At 40.5% G+C, this 25986-nt stretch overlaps 1 protein-coding gene across 8 annotated transcripts in view; it reads left to right on the top strand.

Annotated features, from left to right (window-relative positions):
* The window catches only part of IL1RAP (interleukin 1 receptor accessory protein), a 191342-nt gene that overhangs the window by 98485 nt on the left and 66871 nt on the right, over positions 1–25986 (top strand). For all 8 annotated transcript variants that reach the window (XM_075861784.1, XM_075861787.1, XM_075861780.1 and 5 more), the window contains one exon: positions 18353–18417. In XM_075861784.1, coding sequence (XP_075717899.1) covers positions 18353–18417 — 65 coding nt within the window. The remainder of the gene's footprint in view (positions 1–18352; positions 18418–25986) is intronic.

Below are 25986 nucleotides of genomic sequence, written 5' to 3'. Positions count from 1 at the left end.
CTCACACACACAAAATCTATATATAAATGTTAAAAATTTGCGCTTTGATGCTTTTTGCTTTTTTTTAGAGAAATAAAACCATGAGGCACTGTGTGATATAAAAAAAATAATCTACTACTTTATATGCTGAATATAGTATTTTTGCTTATTTGTCTAGGGTAACTTTAAAAGAATGTCAAACAAATGTTGGTAAGAAGCGAACTCTGTGTTTATAAGTCTCCAGTTTATATCAAAGAACAACGGAATCCAATAGGCAAGAAAATATGCAACTATGAACAGAGTCCAGGAGGGAATTGCTTTAAAGGTTTATTCCCATAACAGAAAATGATGGCCTATCACTAGGATATGCCATCACTTTATGATTCCTGGGATTTTACTGCCGGAACACCCACGATCTTGAGGTTAAAGGGACCGCAGTGCTGCTTTGGCGCTGCATCCTGTTCAAGTTTGCACCAGAATAATTGCGCGTTCCCAGAGGTCAGGAGCCTACCAATCACAAATTGATGGAATATCCTAATAGAAACTGAAGCTGTATTTCTTAAAGGGAACTTGTCACGTTGAAAATGCAGTCCAATCGGCTTGCAGCATTTTATAAAGCCGGGGGACCTGGGCAGATTGATAATAATTTTTGTAGCAAAAGATTTTATATAACAATTTATTTAAATCTCTGCTCATTCTAGGCCTAGGAGTCCAGTGGGCGGTCCTACACAACAATTAACAGCCTTCTCTGTACACGTGTGAATACAGATATAGCTGTCAATCAGTGATTAGGACCACCCACTGGACTCCTAAGCCCAGAATGACTAGAGGTAAAAATGAATAATAAGTTATATTGAATGCTTTTTCTACAAAACTTTTGCTTCCCCTGCTCTATAACATGCTCCCTGCAGATTTGACTGCATTTATAACGCGTTAGGTTCCCTTGCTCGACTCAGAAGATACAATTGGCTTTTATTACGAAAAAATAAAGTATAGAAATTGACACTATGTTCATGTAAAAAGTAGCATTACAATATGATTTTTCTTAATTACAGCCATCGTTTTCCATTTTGGAACGCTTCTTTCCCTTTGTCAGTCAATTTCACCTATTTCCACATCCTGTAATTTAGCTCTGCAGGGCTAAGCATATGATCTGTGCTTATATTATCTCTGTATGTCTAGTGCTTTCATATGCTTTCTGCTTGATTAACTTTTTTTGCATTCTTTATTCTGATGATGACAGCACCTTTCCAATAAATACATTCTCAATATAGGCGAGCCTTTATTAGACATTTCAACCTTTGTAAACTAGATTTAATAAAAGGTTGTTAGTTTGCATTTCTACTTTATGCTTACACACACAGCTTACTGACCAAGTTGGGCAGAAGGAGTGTTCCCATCTTAAACATTTATGGTATATCCACAGGATAGAGTTCTGTGGAGAGGTGGCTATGCTTGGCAGCAGTCTATGGATGCTCAGCCATCCTCAGTTAGCTCTGTAATCCCCCCACGCATCAATGGAAACTTCTACTTGCAAAGGCATTCACCTTAGCCTGTGGTTTTAAGGCAAACCTTTGAACCCCAATTTTTATTTTTTTTATATTTCAATGTTTTTAAGTGATTTTAAAGCAACTTTTGATTTGACTTTAATTAATTTTATTTTACATTTTAAGATACAGCTTTTATGTATCGTGCATGCATAGAAGATGTAATCGTTCCATCAAAGCCGATTCCGTGAGTTCAGTTGAAGTCACACAAGATCCAGCTAATAACGATCACAACTAAGTTCATCAGCTCAGCTGACCTGATGGCTGCGACTTTAACGGAATGATGCAGCTTCTATGTACACAGGATATAGAAGCTGTATCCTAAAAAAAGTGTCATTAAAGTCAATTTAAAAATGGCTTTAAATCACTTAATACATTTGTTTACAAAAAAAGATGTATTAAAATTATTTAAAAAAAATAAATAAATTGTTTCAAAGGTGTACATAGCCTTCAAAGGGGTTCTCCACTTTGGACAATCCCTTCTTAGAAGGCTACCTTGAATAAAGGGCTGATGACAGAATGTCCCCGTGCTGGAACCCCCAGCACCTGGCAGTAATTGTTTAGTGAAAATTAGCTAAATGAAGCATTACACAGTGCTTATTCAAATCAATGGATTGTCTGTGTAATGCAGGACTGGATTGGTCTTCCAAACTGAGAGATGCTCCTTGTAAAGGCCCAATTACACGGGCCTATAATCGGGCAAACGAGTGTTCACAGAATGCTCGTTCCCGATCATTGCCCTGTGTAAACAGGGCAATGATCAGGCGATGAACGAGGAAACGCTCATTCATCGGCTGATAGACGTAAACAAGTGGCAACGATCTTTTGAATGTTCCAATCACTTTTAATTGGAATTTTCATTAGGAAGGGGCAACAAATGAATACTTATGATTGTTCATGTTTTAAGAAATATAATTCATGTCTATTGTCCCTTTACATTTTCCTGGGGGATTGTGAACTAATCGCTAGTATCGTGGAGTTATTTAGTTATAATAGAACCAATTCTCATCTAATTCATCTTTTATGATTCACCTAAAATAAAACCTTCCTATTCTCTATAATGGAAGTATCCAGATTTCTATGAGATGCTGTTAACACGCTACAGTCCTTGTCACGGAGCGGGTTAGTGGACCCACTAGGCCGTACCGCCGCAGCGGGTAGGCAGCTGGCCAAACAACAGGACACCCCAGAAATACAATGTCCCGCACAAGGGTACCTGAATAGTCCAGATGGTGGCCGCAGCTCTGGCACAGATGAGATGGGTGCGGCAGATGGCACCAAACGTGGCGTATGACACAGGAGCCGCAAGTTGCGCAGACGTGGCGGACTCCTCCGGACGTGGCAGATAACACAGGACATGGCGGATTCCTCTGGACGTGGCAGATGACACAGGACGTGACGGATTCCTCCAGACGTGGCAGATGACACAGGACGTGACGGATTCCTCTAGACGTGGCAGACGACACAGGACGTGGCACGACTTGATACTAGGGCAAAGCACGGGGAACAAGGTACGGGTAACAACAGGAACGAGAAACACTAAGGGACCATTTGCAAGACAGACTGGGAAAACTAACAACGCTCAGGCATCGAACTAGGGGGCTGGACCCCTCTTATAGCCCAGGGTACTCACGGGTCAAAGGTCGTTCAAGATGTCCGGTGCGCGCGCTGCCCCTTTAAGAGCGGGGACGAGCGTGCGCGCGCACCCTGCGGGCTCCGGCGGAGGTGAGTGGTTGCGAGCGCTGGCGTCTCCTGAGGAGGAGGCTGGGGCCAGCGCTTGCCGACTCATGGCTGCGGCTGTCAGCGGGAGGCTGGAGCTGACAGCCCGCAGCCACGGACATTACAGTCCTGATGATAATGGTGATTAGGAGGTTTTCTGGTAGATGAGACAGATTTCAACCTGATCAACTGCCATTTTTTACAAACACCAATTGAGATTGTTAGTGGTCTGATTGGATAGAAATTGGACAGAAAATCTGTATGCTAAAGGGTACGGCCACATGTTGGGAGTTTTATTGCAGTTTTTTTCAGCTATTTTCAGAAAATAGCTGAGTGGACACACCCTAAAAGCCCCCGTAATGATTAGCACCAATTGCAGATACTCAAGGATTTGTGTATATTCTTTAAGTACTGATGATAATCAAGAGAAAAAATGAACACAGAAGGTGCTTCTAGTGTAATATGTTCAAATATACAGAGAGTATGCTCTCACCTTAGATCAGGGGTCTCAAGCACGCGGGCCGCATGCGGCCCCTGGGGCTGTCATCTGCGGCCCGCGGGACACAGAGCCACTAGTACAGGCTCTGCTCCGGGACTCTGTGGAATTCCCTGACATTTTTGTCCATATATGCACAGTGTTGTCAGGGTCTTCCCCAGAGTGGAGTCCCGGGCAGAGAGCTAGTATAGGCTCTGCTCCGGGACTCTGTGGAATCCCCTGACATCGCTGTCCACATATGGACAGCGATGTCTGGGGCTTCCCCAGAGCTGGAGTCCTGGGCAGAGCGCTAGTATAGACTCTTCTCCGGGACTATGGGGAAGCCTCTGACATCGCTGTCCATACATCGACAGTGATGTCAGGGGCTTCCCCAGAGCAGGAGTCCCAGTGATTTCAGGAGCACAGCTGGAGTCCCAGGAAGAGCCTACTAGCGCTCTGCCCGGGACTCCAGCTCTGGGGTTGCCCCTGACATCTGTCCATATATGAATAGTGATGTCAGGTGCTTCCCCAGAGTTCCGGCTCAGAGCCTATACTAGTGCTCTGCTCCGGGACACCGGCTTTGGGGTTGCCCCTGACATCACTTTCAGGCCCATGAGGATCCCCTGATGTTGCTGTGTATGGACAGTGATGTCAGGGGCTACAACAGCAGAGGAATCCCCAGCCAAAGCGTCGGCAACGCTCTGGCTGGGGATTCCACTCCTAGAGGGAGCCCCAATGGAGCTATCTACTTGGGGTGTGTGTGGCATTATCTGCAGAGGGCTCTGTGGCAGAATCTGCAGAGGGCACTGTGGCAGCATCTGCAGAGGGCACTGTGGCAGCATCTATGGAGGGCACTGTGGCAGCAGCTATGGAGGGCACTGTGGCAGCATCTACGGAGGGCATTGTGGCAGCATCTACGGAGGGCATTGTGGCAGCATCTATGGACGGCATTGTGGCATCATCCACGGAGGGAGGGCACTGTGGCATTATCTAGAGAGGGCACTGGGGCATTATCTACAGAGGACTCTGTGGCACTATCTACAGAGGACTCTGTGGCGCTATCTAAAAAGGGGCTGCCCAATCTTGAAATGTGTGTCTACCAAACGCTGCCAACTGAGCCGCCGGACTGCATTTAGTCACACTTAAACTGGAAAACTGGATTGTTGAAATAAGCACTTGGAGAATTCTCTCAAATTTTAAACCTAGCGGTATTATTATAGTAATGTAGTATTATAGTAATATAGTGTTATAGTAGTTTAAATAACGAATTGATTAACAATAATTTTGTATTGTATCAAATTTGAAAGTAATGTGGCCCGTCAATTTCCCATTTTTTCTATATGTGGCCCACTTACCCGGCCGAGTTTGAGGCCCCTGCCTTAGATGCATCTACCATTTTTCTCAAAATAGAACTTGAAAAAACGTAAACTCATCCCACAATAAAATAGGGGCTGGCAGGGCATTTGCCCTTGGTACTGGGTGCCAGAGGGCACCAACATGCTACTCTGCCTTGGGGAGGGTATTTGGATAAAGGGCTTTGACGGTGTACTAAATTAAAAGAAAACTAGCTGGCTATTTCAACTTAAAAATACAAAGATATGGCTGTCAGAAACAAATATAAGTCTCCTAGTTGTGCACTTCACGTGCCAAGCATGTCCAGGTTTGTGGATTTTAACTGGTATCATATCAAGTCAGATATATATATATATATATATATATATATATATATATATATATACACACAAGCAGAGAGTAGCAGCACTCAAAAAGAATTCAAAGCTTAGTAACGGGTGCACAGCAGGTAATCCCGATCCAAGGATTATAAAATATTCATGAAGAAATCCTGCAGCACTCCAATAGTGAAGATTGAACGTGGTTTATTCAGTCAAACATAATGATGTGATGCAACGTTTCTGTCCCATGCTTGAGAAAGGTGGGACAGAAACATTGCATTACATCATTATGTTGACTGAATAAATCTCGTTTAACCTACTATTGGAGTGCTGCAGGATTTCTTCATAAATATACATATATATATATATATATATATACAGTAGTGTTAAAAAACTCTGTGTGAACAGGGCCTTAATCCTTTACAGAAAGTAAAGATAAAGGAATATTAGGCTGTTCAAAAAAATAGCAGCGCCAGCATTTTTCTTTAAAAACTCAAAAATGTAATGTTTAAACCGAAAAGATGTTTCCGATTTCACTGTACTGAACTAATATTTAGTGTGTACTGAGCTTTGTTCTGGTGCTGTATTTATGTACTGAGCTCAGTTCTGGGGCTGTATTTATGTACTGATCCTGGTTCGAGTATTGTATATATGTACTGACCTTGGTTCTGCTATTGTATATATGTACTGAGCTTGGTTCTAGTGCTGTATTTATGTACTGAGGTTGATTCGGGTGCTGTATATATGTCAGGGCTTGGTTCTAGTGCTGTATTTATGTACTTAGGTTGGTTCTGGTGCTGTATATATGTATTGAGATTGGCTCTCGTGACATATTAGGCTGGATTCACACGACCATGTTACGTCCGTAATGGACGGAACGTATTTCGGCCGCTAATGCAGGGAGCCGGGCTCCTAGCATCATAGTTATGTACGATTCTAGGAGTCCCTGCCTCGCTGCAGGACAACTGTCCCGTACTGTAATCATGTTTTCAGTATGGGACAGTTGTCCTGCAGCGAGGCAGGGACCCCTAGCATCGTACATAACCATGATGCTAGGAGCCCGGCTCCCTGCACTGTGTTCGGTCCGGGACTTCCGGCCGAAATACGTTCCGTCCATTACGGACGTAACATGGTCGTGTGAATCCAGCCTATATGTATGAGCTTGGTTCTTGTGCTGTATTTATGTACTTAGTTTGGTTGTGGTACCCATGCCCACCAAAAGTTCCGGAACACCCTCATAACTTTTGAACGGCTCGAGGTAGAGGGTTGAAATTTGGTGGGATTTAATGGGGTCATAAAATCTACAAGTTAACGCCCAAAAAAACAAAACACCCCCTTGGAGGAGTTGGGGTGGGCGGGGGCAGCAAAATCTTAAATGGCACAGGGGGTCGAGTGGGGACTCATTTAAAAGCTCTTTTCAATACAAAAACAATGCTGCAAACAACTTTGAGATAGGATTTTTTTTCACTGAGATATTTAACGTTAAAGTTATGTTGTCGTCTTTAATTGAACCGGATATTTGGAAACGATAAACAGTTCTTTTAACAGTTGACAATGAAATTGGATCACGGAAAGAATAAGTGCCATTGAATAAAGCCGCTACTTCTCGATAGGATCTTAATTTTTCTCTGCCATACCCTCTCATCATCAATAAAGTGATCCTTTCCGTTTCGGTCAAATGTATTTTGTGATATGACAATAGGAATGTACCAAAATGAAAATTACTCTCTGAATTAGCGCTCTCTGAAATTCGCAAGCGACTACCGAAATGTGTACACATTAAATCGTGTTGCAATTGTAGACAAGGTCCATTTTGTATCGCCGAGGCCGATTGTAATAATGCTAGTCTTCGATCCATTCGAACAGTAGTTCTCCGCTTCCTTCCACGTCTTTCAGGTTTTGATTGCCACTTCAAGGCATTTGAGATCATTTTAGCAGAGCAGCCTATAATTTGCTGCACTTCTCTATATGTTTTTCCCTTCTCCAATCAACTTTTTAATCAAAGTATGCTTTTCATCAGAACAATGTCTGGAACGACCCATTTTCCCCAGTATTTTAGAAGGAAATGCAGTATAAACAACATGTGCATCATTTGCCACCCTCCTACCTTAACTAAGGGCCAAAATGGACACCTGTTATTCCACAGAATGAATGACTTCACCAATTATAGGGCTGGTTCATATCAGCGTTGGCTTTCCGTTCAAGGGTTCCGTCTGAGGTTTCTGTTGGGTGAACCCCCTCAACGGAAAGTCAAATGGAAACCTTCGCTTTCGTTTGCATCACTATTGATATTAATGGTGACAAAAACATTGCTAATGGTTTCCGTATGTCACCATTTTCAGTTTTTTTGACAGAATCAATAGCACAGTCGACTGCATTCACATCTGCGCAAGGCTCCGTTCCAACGCTCCATCTAAATTTTCCGTCAGAACGGGGCCCTGACTGACACAAACGGAAACCATAGGTATCCATTTCCATCACCATTGATTTCAATGGTGACGGATCCGGTGCAAATGGTTTCCGTTAGTCTCCATTGTGCATGGGTTCCGTCATTTTGACGGAATGAATACCGTAGTAGACTACCCTATTGATTACGTCAAAACGACGGAACCATTGCACAACGGAGACAAATAGAAACAATTCATACCGGATCCGTCACCATTGAAATCAATGGTGATGGAAACGGAAAACTCTGGTTTCCTTAGTCAGGGCTCCGTTCCAAAATAAAGCTTCGACGGAGCGTCGGAACCGAGCCCTGACGCAGATGTGAACGCAGCCTTACAATTACATTATTTTCTATGTAGAAATATCACTTCTACCAAAAACATTGATTTATCAGGTTAATGATGTTGGACTGCTATTTTTTTTAACACTATATATATATATATATATATATATATATATATATATATATATATATATATATATATATATATATATATATATATATATATATATATATATATATATATATATATATACAGTGAAGAAAATAAGTATTTGATCCCTTGCTGATTTTGTAAGTTTGCCCACTGTCAAAGACATGAACAGTCTAGAATTTTTAGGCTAGGTTAATTTTACCAGTGAGAGATAGATTATATAAAAAAAAAAAAAGAAAATCACATTGTCAAAATTATATATATTTATTTGCATTGTGCACAGAGAAATAAGTATTTGATCCCTTTGGCAAACAAGACTTAATACTTGGTGGCAAAACCCTTGTTGGCAAGCACAGTAGTCAGAAGTTTTTGTAGTTGATGATGAGGTTTGCACACATGTTAGATGGAATTTTGGCCCACTCCTCTTTGCAGATCATCTGTAAATCATTAAGATTTCGAGGCTGTCGCTTGGCAACTCGGATCTTCAGCTCCCTCCATAAGTTTTCGATGGGATTAAGGTCTGGAGACTGGCTAGGCCACTCCATGACCTTAATGTGCTTCTTTTTGAGCCACTCCTTTGTTGCCTTGGCTGTATGTTTCGGGTCATTGTCGTGCTGGAAGACCCAACAACGAGCCATTTTTAATGTCCTGGTGGAGGGAAGGAGGTTGTCACTCAGGATTTGACGGTACATGGCTCCATCCATTCTCCCATTGATGCGGTGAAGTAGTCCTGTACCCTTAGCAGAGAAACACCCCCAAAACATAATGTTTCCACCTCCATGCTTGACAGTGGGGATGGTGTTCTTTGGGTCATAGGCAGCATTTCTCTTCCTCCAAACACGGCGAGTTGAGTTAATGCCAAAGAGCTCAATTTTAGTCTTATCTGACCACAGCACCTTCTCCCAATCACTCTCAGAATCATCCAGATGTTCATTTGCAAACTTCAGACGGGCCTGTACATGTGCCTTCTTGAGCAGGGGGACCTTGCGGGCACTGCAGGATTTTAATCCATTACGGCGTAATGTGTTACCAATGGTTTTCTTGGTGATTGTGGTCCCAGCTGCCTTGAGATCATTAACAAGTTCCCCCCGTGTAGTTTTCGGCTGAGCTCTCCCCTTCCTCAGGATCAAGGATACCCCACGAGGTGAGATTTTGCATGGAGCCCCAGATCGATGTCGATTGACAGTCATTTTTATATATATATATATATATATATATACACAGGGTGGGCCATTTATATGGATACACCTAAATAAAATGGGAATGGTTGGTGATATTAACTTCCTGTTTGTGGCACATTAGTAGATTTGCAGCAACTGAAACTACGGATGCTGGAAGCCTGTGCTAGAATTTCTTCTGCGGTGTTGTTATCAGTGTGTGAAGAGTGGGAGAAGAGGGTTGCATTGACAATCCAAGACAATGGGCAGCACTTTGAACACATTTTATAAGTGGTCAGAAACTTGTAAATAACTCATGAAAGAATAAAGTAACGTTAAAACCAAGCACACCATTGTTTTTCTTGTGAAATTCTCGATAAGTTTGATGTGTCACATGACCCTCTTCCCATTGAAAAAACTAAAGTTGGATACAAAATGGCCGACTTCAAAATGGCCGGCATGGTCAACACCCAGCTTGAAAAGTTTCCCCCCTCCCATATACTAATGTGCCACAAACAGGAAGTTAATATCACCAACCATTCCCATTTTATTTAGGTGTATCCATATAAATGGCCCACCCTGTATATGTATATATATATATATATATATATATATATATATATATATACACACACAGTTAGGTCCTGTATTATTTCGACAGTGACAAAAGTTTTGGCATTTTAGCTGTTCACCAAAACATATTGGATATTCAGTTATTTAATCAATATGGGGTTAAAGTGCAGGCTCTCAGCTTTAATTTGAGGGTATTCACATCCTAATTTGAGGAAGGGTTTATGAATTACAGGTCTTTAATATGTAGCTGCCTCTTTTTCAAGGGACCAAAGATAATTGGACAATTATCCCAAAAGCTATTTAATGGGCTGCATGGGCTATTCCCTCATTAATCCATCATCAATTAAACAGTTAAAAAGTCTGGATTTGATTCCAGGTGTTGCATTTGCATTTGGAAGCTGTTGCTGTGAACCTACAACATGAGGTCAAAAGAGCTCTCAATGCAAGTGAAACAGACCATTGTTAGGCCGAAAAAAATGAAAAAATCCATCAGAGAGATGGCACAAATGTTAAGAGTGGCCAAATCAACAGTTTGGTACATTCTTGAAAAAAGGAGCGCACAGGTGATCTCGTGAACTCCAAAAGGCCTGGACGTCCACGGAAGACAACAGTGGTGGATGATCGCAGAATCCTTTCCATGGTGAAGAAAAACCCCTTCACAACATCTACCCAAGTGAAGAACACTCTCCTGGAAGTAGGTGGATCAGTATCTAAGTCTACCATAAAGAGAAGACTTCATGGGAGAAAATACAGAGGGATTATCACAAGGTGGAATCCATTAATCTGCCTCAAAAAAGGAAAGGCCAGATTAAACTTTGCCAAACAACATGTAAAGAAGCCAGCCCAGTTCTAGAACACCATTCTTTAGACAGATGAAACTAAGATTAACCTGTACCAAAATGATGCTAGGAAGAAAGTATGGAGAAGGCTTGGAATGACTCATGATCCAAAGAACACCACATCCTCTGTAAAACATGGTGGAGGCAGTGTGATGGCATGGGCATGCATGGCTGCCAAAGGCACTGAGTCACTAGTGTTTATTGATGATGTGACTGAAAACAGAAGCAGCCGGATGAATTCTGTAGTGTTCAGGGTTATGCTTTCTGCTCAGATTCAACCAAATGCAGCAAGATTGATTGGACGTCGCTTCCCAGTACAGATGGACAATGATCCAAAACATATTGTGAAAGCAACCCAGGAGTTTTTAAGGCAAAAAAGTGGAATATTCTGCAATGGCTAAGTCAAACACCAGATCTGGTTTACAGACGTCAGGCAGTCATTGCCTGCAAAGGATTCTCTACAAAGTGTTAAACAAATATATTTTTATTTATGGTAATGTTATTTTGTCCAATTACTTTTGAGCCCCTGAAATGAGGAGGCTGTGTAGAAAAATGGTTGCAAGTCCTAAACGTTTCACAGGATATTTTTGTTCAACACCTTGAATTAAACCTGAAAGTCTGCACTTCAATTGCATCTCAGTTGTTTCATTTCAAATCCAATGTGGTGGCATGCAGAGCCCAAATCATGAAGATTGTGTCACTGTCCAAATAATTCTGCACCGAACTGTATATACATGTATTACACACGCATGCTCATTATCATGTCAGAGGAAAAGACATGTTGATTTTATAGCTATTTATTTAAAGGAAATATTGAAAGACAGTTGGACAAAAAAAATCTTGTTGTTTCTTCTATTTTCCCACCTTATATTTCCCTTAAGGCAATTATCTTATATTCCCCTCTTTTCCCCCCTCATGAACAATAGTTTTGTTGAAACTCAGGGTAGGGTTAGGCTGAAAGGTAGTAGATGCCTCTCCGTGCTGCTCCACCTGCAGGTGGCATCAGGCAAGACTTTTTCCACTTTAGCTAGGCCCATATATTTCAAACACCAACTGGAATATGGGAAAGTCATTGTGTAGAAAAAAAATTCTGTCGGATTTCTACCAGGCTGTTTCTTTTTTTTTTTATGTAATGAGAATGCGAAAGCCATTGCAGACTGACTGTGTTTGCTTTCTGATATTTTTTTTCTCATTCATCTCTAGGTTTAGTATTCCTCTAAACACACCAGACTGCTAATTTATTGCACAATTGTAAAAGATTACTAGTTCTTTTTGTCAGGTAAAAACAAAGAGCCAGCACCGCGAAATAAACAAATGAAGGCAAGTTTGTCATATCTCGTCTGGTAAAAAGCACATCTATCTCTATGATAAGGGTTCCATTAACTGCTTTCCTGCGGCTACAGAGAAACGTTACATTTTACTGCACTCTTATTTTCAGTAACCAAAAGGAGTGACCTATATTAGGACTGGAATTAGTGGAAATGCTTTGTGGCTTCTCATGGGTATTTGGCCCTGACCCTCCAGGGCACGAAATGTAATTATACAAAGCTTTTCAGGAGGAATTCTGGGAATTGGATCTGTTTGCTTTTCTTCTGGTTTCTAACGATGCATACACCTTCACATTTTATTTTAGAAGTTGACAGTGTGCTGTTTTTTGTGGCGGAGGACACATTCATTTTAGTTGTGAAATACATACAAATGATTGTATTGTGATTCATCTATCTCATTGTGATGTAGTTTGCATTTATTTTAACTGTATACAGTAACTAAGGGTTTGGCTATGATCTGACTAATGTATTAATATCGGAATGTATGTTATTAAACTACAATAGTTAGCTGTTTTTTAATATTTTTTTGTATAAGAACATCGTTTCAATTTGAGTAGAAAATATTCCCATTTAAAATATGCTATTGTAATGCTAATTACTTTTGGTTTATTACAATTTCCAGGGGATTACATTGTTTTACACTGCTTGAAACAAATAATTATCACCATGTAGCACTTGATTATCACTCCTTCTTTCTGCTACTGGGCAGATTAGCCTAATAAACTGCATTTCTTTTACCACTTTTTGATGGGTTTCCTACCTAAAATCACATTGTCTTCTATATATCTAACAAAATGCCTAAAGTAATCACTATGGGTGCTTTTTTTATTGCTGTTTTATTATTGCGTTTAATGTATGCAGACAGTTATTTTATCATTTAACTCCATGTCTACGCTTAATCATTATCATTCCACTCTATGCCTATGCTAAAAACCGAGTTCCGACTGCTATAGACATACAGTACTGTGCAATAGTTTTAGGCAGTTGTGGAAAATGCTGCAAAGTAAGAATGTTTTAAAAAATAGAAGTGTCAATCTTTTTTTTATCAATTAACAAAATTCAAAGTGAATGAACTGAAGAGAAATCTAAATCTAATCAATATTTGGTGAGACCACCCTTTGCCTTTAAAACAGCATCAATTCTTCTAGGTACACTTGCATGCAGTTTTTGAAGGAACTCGGCAGCGAGGTTGTTCCAAACATCTTGGAGAACTAACCATAGATCTTCTGTGGTGGATGTCGGCTTTCACAAATTCTTCTGTTTCTTCATGTAATCCCAAACAGACCCGATGATGTTGAGATCAGGGCTCTGTGGGGGCCAAATCATCACTTCCAGGTTCTTCTTTACGCTGAAGATAGTTCTTAATGACATTGGCTGTATGTTTGGGGTCGTTGACCTGCTGCAGAATAAATTTGGAGCCAATCAGACGCCTCCCTGATGGTATTGCATTATGGATAAGTATCTGCTGGGAATTCTCAGCATTGAGGACACTGTTAATCCTGACCAAATCTTGAAGAACACATCTTAAAAGCCCAGTCTGCTTTGAAATATTTTCCTGGGAGAGACCTTTCTGATGCAGTAAGGTCTTGTGTCTTGTTTCTGTGCTCAGTCTTGTCATGGGGGACCTATGGGCAGTTATCATGACTTGTCGCAAACAATTTGTCGCCACTTGTCACAGGATATTTTTGTTCAACCGCTTGGATTAAACCTGAAAGTCTACACTTCAATTGCATCTCAGTTGTTTCATTTAAAATCCAATTTGGTGGCATGCAGAGCCCAAATCATGAAGATTGTGTCACTGTCCAAATAATTCTGGAATTAACTGTATATATTACAGCGATCTTTCTACTTATCCGTTTATACCCATTATCTATGACAAGTGGGCATCCACTTGATCTAGAGGAAAAAAGGTTTCCAAGTCAGCAAAGTGGTTTAAAGATTGTTTAAAATAGGCCTGGTTCTCTTTCTTGAAATTAATAATAGTGTTAAAGAGGCTCTGTCACCAGATTTTGCAACCCCTATCTGCTATTGCAGCAGATCGGCGCTGCAATGTAGATAAGAGTAATGTTTTTATTTTAAAAAAACGAGCATTTTTGGCCAAGTTATGACCATTTTTGTATTTATGCAAATGAGGCTTGCTAAAGTACAACTGGGCGTGTTTAAAGTAAAAGTGTATTGTGTTCGTTACATCGGGGCGTTTTTACGTCTTTTACTAGCTGGGCGTTCTGACGAGAAGTATCATCCACTTCTCTTCAGAACGCCCAGCTTCTGGCAGTGCACAGACACAGCGTGTTCTCGAGAGATCACGCTGTGACGTCACTCACTTCCTGCCCCAGGTCCTGCATCGTGTCGGACGAGCAAGGACACATCGGCACCAGAGGCTACAGTTGATTCTGCAGCAGCATCGGCGTTTGCAGGTAAGTCAATGTAGCTACTTACCTGATGCTGCTGCAGAATCAACTGTAGCCTCTGGTGCCGATGTGGCCGACACGATGCAGGACCTGGGGCAGGAAGTGAGTGACGTCACAGCGTAATCTCTCGAGAACACGCTGTGTGTCTGCACTGCCAGAAGCTGGGTGTTAACAAACAGAAGTGGATGATCCTGATTCGTCAGCATCATACACTCCCATTCCTAACGCCCAGCTAGTAAAAGAAGTAGAAACGCCCCGATGTACGCACATAATACACGCCCAGTTGTACTTTTACTGTAAACACGCCCAGTTGTACTTTTGCAAGCCTCATTTGCATAAATACAAAAATGGTCATAACTTGGCCAAAAATGCTCGTTTTTTAAAAATAAAAACGTTATTGTAATCTACATTGCAGCGCCTATCTGCTGCAATAGCAGATAGGGGTTGCAAACTCTGGTGACAGAGCCTCTTTAAGTTATAGGTACAAGATTACTGGAGATGGGATGTTGATTCAGGGATTTATGTTTGAAGTTGGAATGGAATTTTTTCACATGAATGAGGAAAATGGTGTTTTTTTTCCCTTCCTCTGGTTCAACATTGCAGGAAAATAAGTTGAACTAGATGGACTTTTTTTTCAACCTCCTTAACTATGTTACTCAGTAAAGTGTACACAGTGGCGGATTAAGAAGACCATGGGCCCTGGGCTGTTACCCAAACTTGGGCCCCCCTTCTCCACCACCACCCTGCCGCGCCGTAACTATTGCTAACACTACCTAAACACTAGTACACAAAGTAGGCACATTATGCACAAAGTACACACAGAACACAAAGTACGCACATTATGCACAAAGTACACACATTATGCACAAAGTACGCACATTATGCACAAAGTACGCACATTATGCACAAAGTACGCACATTATGCACAAAGTACACAAAGTACGCACATTATGCACAAAGTACGCACATTATGCACAAAGTAGGCACATTATGCACAAAGTACGCACAGTACACATAGTACCACATTATGCACAAAGTACCACATTATGCACAAAGTACGCACATTATGCACAAAGTACGCACATTATGCACAAAGTACGCACATTATGCACAAAGTAGGCACATTATGCACAAAGTACGCACAGTACACAAAGTACGCACAGTACACAAAGTACGCACATTATGCACAAAGTACGCACAGTACACAAAGTACGCACAGTACACAAAGTACGCACATTATGCACAAAGTACGCACATTATGCACAAAGTAGGCACATTATGCACAAAGTACGCACATTATGCACAAAGTACACAAAGTAGGCACATTATGCACAAAGTATGCACAGTACACAAAGTACCACATTATGCACAAAGTACGCACATTATGCACAAAGTACGCACAGTACACACATTATGCACAAAGTACGCACAGTACACAAAGTACACACATTATGCACAAAGTACACAAAGTAGGCACATTATACACAAAGTATGCACATTATACACAAAGTATGCATAGTACACAAAGTACACACGAGTATGCACATTATACACAAAGTACACCTTGTAAACACATGAATATGGACATTAAACATACATGAATATGGACATTAAACACACATGAATATACACATTAAACACACATGAATATGGACATTAAACATACATGAATATGGACATTAAACATACATGAATATGGACATTAAACACACATGAATATGCGCATTAAACACACATGAATATGGACATTAAACATACATGAATATGGACATTAAACACACATGAATATGGACATTAAACACACATGAATATGGACATTAAACATACATGAATATGGACATTAAACATACATGAATATGGACATTAAACACACATGAATATGGACATTAAACACACATGAATATGCACATTAAACATACATGAATATGGACATTAAACATACATGAATATGGACATTAAACACACATGAATATGGACATTAAACACACATGAATATGGACATTAAACACACATGAATATGCACATTAAACACACATGAATATGGACATTAAACATACATGAATATGGACATTAAACACACATGCACTTACCTTTTATGTCTTCACTGCATCTCTTCTCCTGCTCACAGCACGACACAGAGCCCGCCGACAGTCTCCCCTCCCCCATGTCCCGACAGCTAGCAGCAGAGGAGAGATGTTTAGAGCAGGGAAGGGGGGCTGGAGGGGGAGCTTCTAAAGCAGCACAGACCATGGCTGCTAAGTAGGAGCGAAGCTCCCCTCGCCTGACAGGTGCGGTCCTGGCACCGGGGCTCCTTCCGGTGCTAGCGACGCCACTGGGCATGAGGGGGTTCAGGCGGTCATGGGCCCCCTGGGAGCCTTGGGCCCCCTGGGAGCCTTGGGCCCCGGGCGACCGCCCGAAACACCCTAATGATAATCCGCCAATGAGTGTACAACATGTCTTCCTTTATGATCACTATTTTATATCACATTTCTATATTTCAGAGAATCTCAAGAAATATTTGCATACATGAATGCATGTGAACCATATGAGATATTTGCGCTTTTTTAAGCTTTGCACTCTGGGTGTCCCTTTAACTGCAATTAAACATGAATATTCAAGTTCTGAGTTGAGTTGGTTTGGAAAGCTCCCGACGCTCATGCTGTGCACAAGATGTGTCTTTAAGACTTCATTACCCTGACGGAGGCCAAAAAAGTGTCTATTTGGCCTCTGTCGGACTGGTATACATTGGTGTATCTTTTTTTAACGTTATTTTAAGTAGATTTTATACATCACTATCTTGCAAAAAAATTATACTGCGCAGTGTATGTTTTTTTAAACTTGGCACCTTATGGGTGATGTACAGATCTGTCCTTAATTACTTGTTGAACTTATTCCATAATAGCCTATGGGTAACAGATGCTTGTAACGGATGCCTAACAAGGCAATCTTTTACCTATAGGATATAATGGGATCCATTTAACAGATACATCATGAAAAGGTCATAAGAGTTCATGATGTATTCATTTAACGGATCACATAATGGTTTATGGGTGACGGATACCACTGTTAGGGCATCTATCACAGCCTACGTTTAACCTAAATGTCGCAACCTTTTCCCGGCATATACGTCAAACGTAGGCCAAAAAACATGATGTTAACAAAGCCTAAACTAAAACAACAATTGCAGTGGTACAGCTACAGTGCCGAGCTCTGGAAAAGCTTTAAATGGAAAGAATACTTGACAATCCCATGTATATTTTTGCTGAATTTTTCGAAGTAAAAACATAAATGTTGCTCAGAGTACTATGTTGAATTTCAGTTTTCAAATAGAAGACTTATTTTCATAGAGTGAATGTATTTCATACTTCATCTGAAGCATTCAGACATTCTACCTGACTGTTTAGGAAGCCTGGATTTTATATTTGATTTATAAACCATCATTAAAATGGAAGACGATTCACTTTCAGCTACCCATGTATTGCTTACATAACAAAAAGAACATTCAATTCTCAGTCCTATTGTCTCTATCATAAGTTTTCAGTTTAGAAATAATAGATGAGCTGGAGATAAACTCTTATTTCTCTAAAGCAAGGATTTTACAGTATATATCTATGTAATTGTGCAAGGATTTTACAGTATATATCTATGTAATTGATTAGTTTATAAACGCAAAGTGCAATAATTTCCTGTTGTCTCACTGTGCAGTGTTATTAGTATTCTAATAAACCTGTTATCATCCCTTACACTAGATTCTTTTTATTTTTTTATGTAGGATGAAGATCGGTTTCCTTTTGATATGTCTACTTGTCCTCACAATCACAAGAGACTGCACTTGTGGTAAGTAACAATCAAACACTGCATATATATTAAAGTATTCTTGTCCACCACCCTTAAAAAAAATCTACTCAAAAGTGTACATAGCTTTTCTTCATTAAATCAATGTTTTTTGTATTTATAATCGCTTTTCTGATTTCATAATTTTTATTTTTTATTTTTTACGATTCAGCTTCTATGCATCCTGTATACATAGAAGCTGTATCGTTCTCTCAGCTGATTCTGTCAGTTAAGCTGAACTGACGGCTTGACTGAGAGCGGATCCTGTGTGTCTCTGACCCACAGGATCCACCTAATATGGCTCACATCTAAGTTTATTGATTTTGCAATCAGCAGCCTGTACGTATTCAAGTATATAGTAGGCTGCAGAATCCCGTCTGCTGAAGATTTGATCATAGTTCAGCTTTGAAGATCATTTAGAGGCACGCAGGAACAGCTGGAGAACGAGCTGACAGACCAGCTCTCTGTCCGATTTGTCTGTAAGAAAGAGTCTGCAGCCTACTATATACTAGAATACATGCATGCTGCTTAATCCAAGCGAAACAAAAATTTGAATCACAACCAGTTGCAAAAGTGTTTTGTTTTTACATAATGCAGCCTATGTAGTAATAAAAAAAAAAAAGTCCCACAAGGTGTTTATAGCCTTTAAAGGAAACCTGAAACGTTCAAGATGCAATCTGGTCTCCTATATGGTGGGAATGCCCGCCAATACACTAGTTTTGGTGCTCCATAATCCCTTTAATTAAAAAATCATGGGGTTTACATTAGACAATAATCCAGCTGCCCTACCCCGTCCATGATCCCGTCCATGATCCCAGGCTCCCCTAAGTGTCTATCACATACATTACTTGGTTATCTGCTTGTGGCAGCTAGAACAGTGATCCTCAGACACTGGAAAAGCAACATTGTACCTACCATCTCAGAATGGTTTCTGGAAATAATTCATATCCAAAATATGGTGGAGTCGATGGCTTTTTTACACCAACTCTCAGACACATATTTGAGAGTCTGGAAACAGTGGCTGGACTATCGGAGTTCACCAGACTTCCACATTCAATTGTCAATGTGAATCCTTGTATCTCTGCCTATCCCTAGTTCTTTGGTCAGGGTTGTGTACAACACTGGGATATGTATCCTGGATGATTTGCCAAAAATAAATTATCCTACTCCTATTTCTACCTGATAGAGATGCGTGCCCTCACAGTTTCTTCCGTTTACCTATACTCTATGCCATCCCCATTTACCTTTTGCCTTTTTCCCTCCCCATTGATGCTGCTTTTGTAAATTTTGGGATTTTGAATTGTTTTTATTTTGTACATTTCACATGAATATGTGATACACTGTGTCCTAGCAACTTTGTGTAACACTGCTGTTTTCTTGACCTGATACATATTGTAAAGACTATCTATACTTGATGTGTATCTCAATGTGAACTTTGTAAGAATTTCTTAAATATATAATTTTTAAAAAGAAAGTGTTTAACAATAAATATTGCATGATAAACTAAGGTCAAACAATTTGTAACAATTATGCCCGTTCCTACAAGTCACTTTATATATTTATGTTAACGTCTGAAGCATTTTACACGATAAAAATGTACAGTATAAAAAAAAATGCAATCTGATGCGCCGGCAGTTATGTGGAAAAACATTCAGTAGAACTTGTAATTTATTGATCTAAACCTCTGCTCATTCTGGGCTTAGGCGTCCAGTGGGCGGTCCTAATCAATAATTCACAGCTATCTCTGTATGCACACTTATTCAGGGAAGGCTGTCAATCACTGTTTAGTACCGCCCACAAGACTCCTAAGCCCAGAATGAGCAGAGATTTGTAATAGATTACAAGTTTTACAGAATCTTTTCCCACAAAACTATATATATAGCTAGTTCAACATGCTGCCCGCAGATTAGACTGTTTTTCCAACGTGACCGGTTCCCTTAAAGGAAAATGTGGTGGGTGGGTGTGAAATAAAAATCTGTAGTCCCATGACTAAAGCCTCAATATATAGACCATGTCCCCAAACTAACCCAACCTGATGCATTTGAATCATGAGTAGTGTGCATAAAATGGACCAGACATGGGAAGTTTAGATTTTTTTTTAGTTCACCTAGTATCCTACCTGCTCAGCTTTACAACCTCAGCGCCACCCAATATGCATGCACTTTCAAATAAAAATTCCCCTGGTATCATGCTTCCAGTAACCAGACTTAATTAGACCCCAGAATTCTGTGCCAACCCAGACAAACGTAAGACCCTAGATATTATCAGCAGGTTCAGTTTGCCATTAAAAATGATTCTTTTTCTGCTAATAGTCCAACATTTCCACCATAAATAATTCAAGTGGATCTGTCATCAGGCTATTCTGCCCTATATAGACCATACTGCCCTTTTTTTTTTTTTAAATTGCTCCTGTAAGTCGAACATCACAATATTTTTTCGTGCCGTTTTGACTTACTTGAGAAAGAATACACCGGCCTCCTCACAGTGATTGACGGGCTGCTGTGCATGCAGATACACAGCAGTAAGCTGTTAATCACCACCGATGGCGTCAGGGGGAGCGCTCCCCTCATGAATACATTCAACTTTTATAAAGGAGAGCATAGTCTGACGATTCATGATTGGCTTTTATTGCACTGAATTTTATGAACATCTGGTGCACGCCTCTTTTGCGCAGCTCTCGGCACTTTTCTAAAAGGTGGGTGGGGCTTAGCAGAAGTGGGTGGGGCAACCAGCAGCCCAACATATTTAGAGAAATTGGCTCGTTATAATTTATTCCTCTATATTATGCATTTGTCATTGCACACTGTCCTCCAAAGTGATATTTGTCATCTCTTAGCTATTACTGCAATACAGGTTCTGTTCATTAACCCTGGGCCCACTGGAAAGTAATACTTTCCTTTTTTTGCAGTACAAATGAATTTAGCAGCCAACTGGCTCATATGGTGCATTTGGTGCATTGTCTCCCAGATTGTGCTGATAAAAAACCTGCTTGCATAAGTATTCTTGAAGGTAATGGGCCATAACATTGACAACAGATGGTCAAGCACCAGGTGATTGCTGGAAATTAGGTCAAGGTGTTGGCACGTTGCCACCTAGGTGATTCTGATCGCTGAGAAATGTTTCAGTTATTGGATGTGCAGTATACCATATATAGTACCAAGCAGTGCAATTTCCTAAGTGCAGAGTTAATGCAGTTCTCTGTTTTTTGTTAAATGACTTCACACTATGTATACAATACCATTACAAAGAGTGTATTTTTTATTAATTTATTAAGGCACACATACACATAAAAGCTATTTTTTGCTATATATTTGTGCTTGTATAAAGGATATTTTGGGAATGATTTCTACAAATATATTTGAACTTTATAATACAATCACATATACACAGTCACATTATTATGACGACCTCCTACTTTCGACATCGGTAGTGCATAGCCCATGAAGGAAGTTAAGTATTGTGGGCTGGCTTGGTGGGTATATAAGGTGTGCGATAGACTGTCTGAACACATATCACTCAATGTTGCCATGGGTAAAAGGGGAGATTTATCAGAGTTGCAAAAAGGGATGATCATTGGCTTTCGGGCCAAGCGTGGCAGTATTTCTCAAACAGTGCAGTTTGCGGACTGAAAGTGTGTCGTAAGTGGTCAAAGGGCACCATTGGGAAAAACCAACATGGAAACTGCGGAGTACCACGTGCCATTGATGTGAGAGGTGAACGTCACCTACAAAGGTGCGCGAGGAACGATCGACGCGCTAGAGTGGAGCAGCTTACAGTGAAAATCAACCAGGGGGCTACCAGACGTGTGTCTAAAACAGTTCAGCGAACCCTACTGCGTATGGAGCTACAAAGCAGACGGATGGTCACTGTTCCAATGCTAGCAAAGGTGCATTGGAAAAAAAGGCTTCAATTTGCACGGCAATATCGGAATTTGACCACCGATGATTGGCAAAGGGTTGCCTTCTCCGATGAGTCACATTTCCTGCTTCATCAAACGGATGGACGTTAGCGTGTCAGGTGAGAAACATGAGAGAACAAACACCCTGCAACCATTGCTGGAAGAACACAAGCTGAGGCGGCAGCGTTATGGTCTGGGGAATTTTTTCATGGCATTCTCTGGGCCCACTCATCCATATGGAAGGCACTCTGAACCGATTTGGGTATGAATCCATCGTTGCAGATCATGTCCACCCATACGTGCTCTTTGTCTTCCCTGGGGCGGATGGAATCTTCCAGCAAGACAATGCGACATGTCCCACGGCTAGAAATGTCCGACAATGGTTGGAAGAGCACGACCAAGACTTCTAAGTACAGGGTGGGCCATTTATAAGGATACACCTAAATAAAATGGGAATGGTTGGTGATATTAACTTCCTGTTTGTGGCACATTAGTATATGGGAGGGGGGGAAACTTTTCAAGCTGGGTGTTGACCATGGCGGCCATTTTGAAGTTGGCCATTTTGTATCCAACTTTAGTTTTTTCAATGGGAAGAGGGTCAAACTTATCGAGAATTTCACAAGAAAAACAATGGTGTGCTTGGTTTTAACGTTACTTTATTCTTTCATGAGTTATTTACACGTTTCTGACCACTTATAAAATGTGTTCAAAGTGCTGCCCATTGTGTTGGATTGTCAATGCAACCCTCTTCTCCCACTCTTCACACACTGATAGCAACACCGCAGAAGAAATGCTAGCACAGGCTTCCAGTATCCGTAGTTTCACTTGCTGCACATCTCGTATCTTCACAGCATAGACAATTGCCTTCAGATGACCCCAAAGATAAAAGTCTAAGGGGGTCAGATTGGGAGGCATTTCTTCTGCGGTGTTGCTATCAGTGTGTGAAGAGTGGGAGAAGAGGGTTGCATTGACAATCCAACACAATGGGCAGCACTTTGAACACATTTTATAAGTGGTCAGAAACTTGTAAATAACTCATGAAAGAATAAAGTAACGTTAAAACTAAGCACACCATTGTTTTTCTTGTGAAATTCTCGATAAGTTTGATGTGTCACATGACCTTCTTCCCATTGAAAAAACTAAAGTTGGATACAAAATGGCCGACTTCAAAATGGCCGCCATGGTCAACACCCAGCTTGAAAAGTTTCCCCCCCCCCATATACTAATGTGCCACAAACAGGAAGTTAATATCACCAACCATTCCCATTTTATTTAGGTGTATCCATATAAATGGCCCACCCTGTACTTCCCTGGCCCCCTAATTCACCAGATTTTAATTCAATTGAGCATCTGTTTGACCACCTCGATCGTCTTGTTCGTTCTATTGATCCTCCACCACGCACCCTCCAGCAAATGTGGGATGCACTGCAGTCAGCATGGCTCCAAAGACCTGAGACAACCTACTGTACCAGCACTTTATAGAGTCACTCCCAGCCCGTCTAGCTGCTGTCTGTGCTGCACACGGCGGTTACTCTGGATATTAGCTGGTGGTCATGATAAAGTAACTCCACTGTGTAATTGTTTGATCATCGACTAAAGGAAACAATTATTATTTAAAATTCAAACTATATTTTTCAACCTTTGTTTTGAGTCATCATAATATTACTGTAGTTTCCGAGTAATCTATAGAATATTCGATTATCATTATATTGTGCTTCTGTCATTGTGTATGGGTTGATATATATGTTTTACTGTGTTGACACTTTAACCCTTTTTAAATGACCACATTGGTCATAGCGACATTGGTCTTCATCAGTGTCAGACTATGAAGACATTTAAGAAAACTTTTATTTTTCATTGTATTCTCATTTATATCATTACTGGCTTGGTTACTGATCAGATGACTCCACTATGTCAGCATTTATGTCTTGGGTCTATACATGACCTTCTGACTAGTATCTGTGAAATAGCATATAAAGTCATCATGACCTGACAGCTGCAACAGTTGTATTGTGGGAAGATGCTGACAAAAAACAAGGTAGCTTTACTCTTGGGAATTTTTGCATGATATAGGGTAGATTAACATAGGTAATCAATATTGTAATTAAATGTTTGTGAGGGGTTATCCCATATTCTATTAATTTCCAGTGGTCTTTTTAGTTGGAGCTCTGTAGTGACAGCCCATTATCTCATCCATCCACTTTAATTCTATTGCTTCTGACATTACTATCTTATCTCGGCTAGAGCATTTTTGAAAATTTTAGGTATTTTACATCTGTAAATGTTTTTTTATTCATGCTCCTAAAACATAGACTGGATATGGATAGCCTATCTTGCTGCCATACTACCTTTTTTATTTTATCTCTTATATTATATTCCATCAGCTTCCATGTTACAACATCTCTATTCTACTAAGTCAGTACAACTTTACTGGATACTGGTCAGACGCCACCATGTCCTCCTACTTAAATAAGTGTGTTTGCGTTTAGTACTAGACTACAAACCATATAACATAACTCATAGATAAGTCACCATGACCTAAGGAAATTTAAAGTTAAACTTATGGCCCTTAACTGGAATGCAGACATATTTATTTCCCAGCATTGTTCTTGGAGGTTTTCCAAATTACCTGAGTCTTTCATTCTAAATCTATAATGTCCAAGCCTAAGATGTCCGGTGTAATTTGCTAGTTATTTCAGAGGTTATTAAAGGCACTCTTTTTGAAGATCTGCACTCAGTTATTCATCTATGTTGGAAGTCATCCTATAATTTTGACGCACTAAGCAAATTTGCTTGTGGCTGTCTGCCCTTTGTATGCCCAGTCATTTTTCAAATATACAGTCCGAATCCTACCACAGAAAGTGCCATAACAAACCACAAAGCTTGTGATGTGATTATTGTTCATGACTGACTTTGGCCATAAAGTGCATGACCAGATCAAGATTTAAAGGGAACCTGTCACCAGCATTTCACCTATTGAACTTTACTTATCCCTCACTGGCCGCTGCTATAAAAAGTTCATTAGCGTTATCCCCTCTGCTAAACTCCTTCTCCTACTGTAAATAACAGTCTGCATACATTTTGCGCCTTTTATCGTAATAATCCGGAGTCCCTTTGTGCGCACACACCAGAAGAGGACATCAATGCACAAGCGCATGATTTTGTGTGCTGGGGGAAGGCGAGGAGCTGTCAATCAAAAGTAAGGAGGCCGGGTAAACTCGGACAGACGTGAGGAATGAAGATATGACTCTTTCCAAACGAAGATTTGACTCTTTTCAAACAAAGATTTGACTCTTTTATTCTCATTAGCATACGGTGTGGGAACACTAAAAAACTGAATACTAAAGCTACAGAGCCGATTAAGAAGACAATTATAGGTTATATAGAAATGATTTTTCACCCACTACCACCAGGTATTGCTGGTTTAATGGGTGAAATGCTGGTGACAGGTTCCCTTTAAGGACTGAATGGGATGTTTGCCCATTATCCTATTGATTGACAATATCTCTGCAGGTTCATAGCAAAAATGTTTCTGAAATGTAAACCCCAGGAGAGGCCATCAATACTTATTTTTGCTGGCTTCACTGCACCCTGCTGATAAACTTTAAATAGCAGCATGCATTCATCATTCCAGAGCTGCATTTGCCAGCATGTCCAAATAATAATAACTGTAC

The sequence above is a fragment of the Rhinoderma darwinii genome, chromosome 4 (genome assembly GCF_050947455.1).
Source record: "Rhinoderma darwinii isolate aRhiDar2 chromosome 4, aRhiDar2.hap1, whole genome shotgun sequence".
In the NCBI taxonomy this organism is placed as follows: domain Eukaryota; kingdom Metazoa; phylum Chordata; class Amphibia; order Anura; family Rhinodermatidae; genus Rhinoderma; species Rhinoderma darwinii.
Note: the sequence above shows the minus strand (reverse complement) of the source record. Positions and strands in the feature narration are given on the sequence as shown.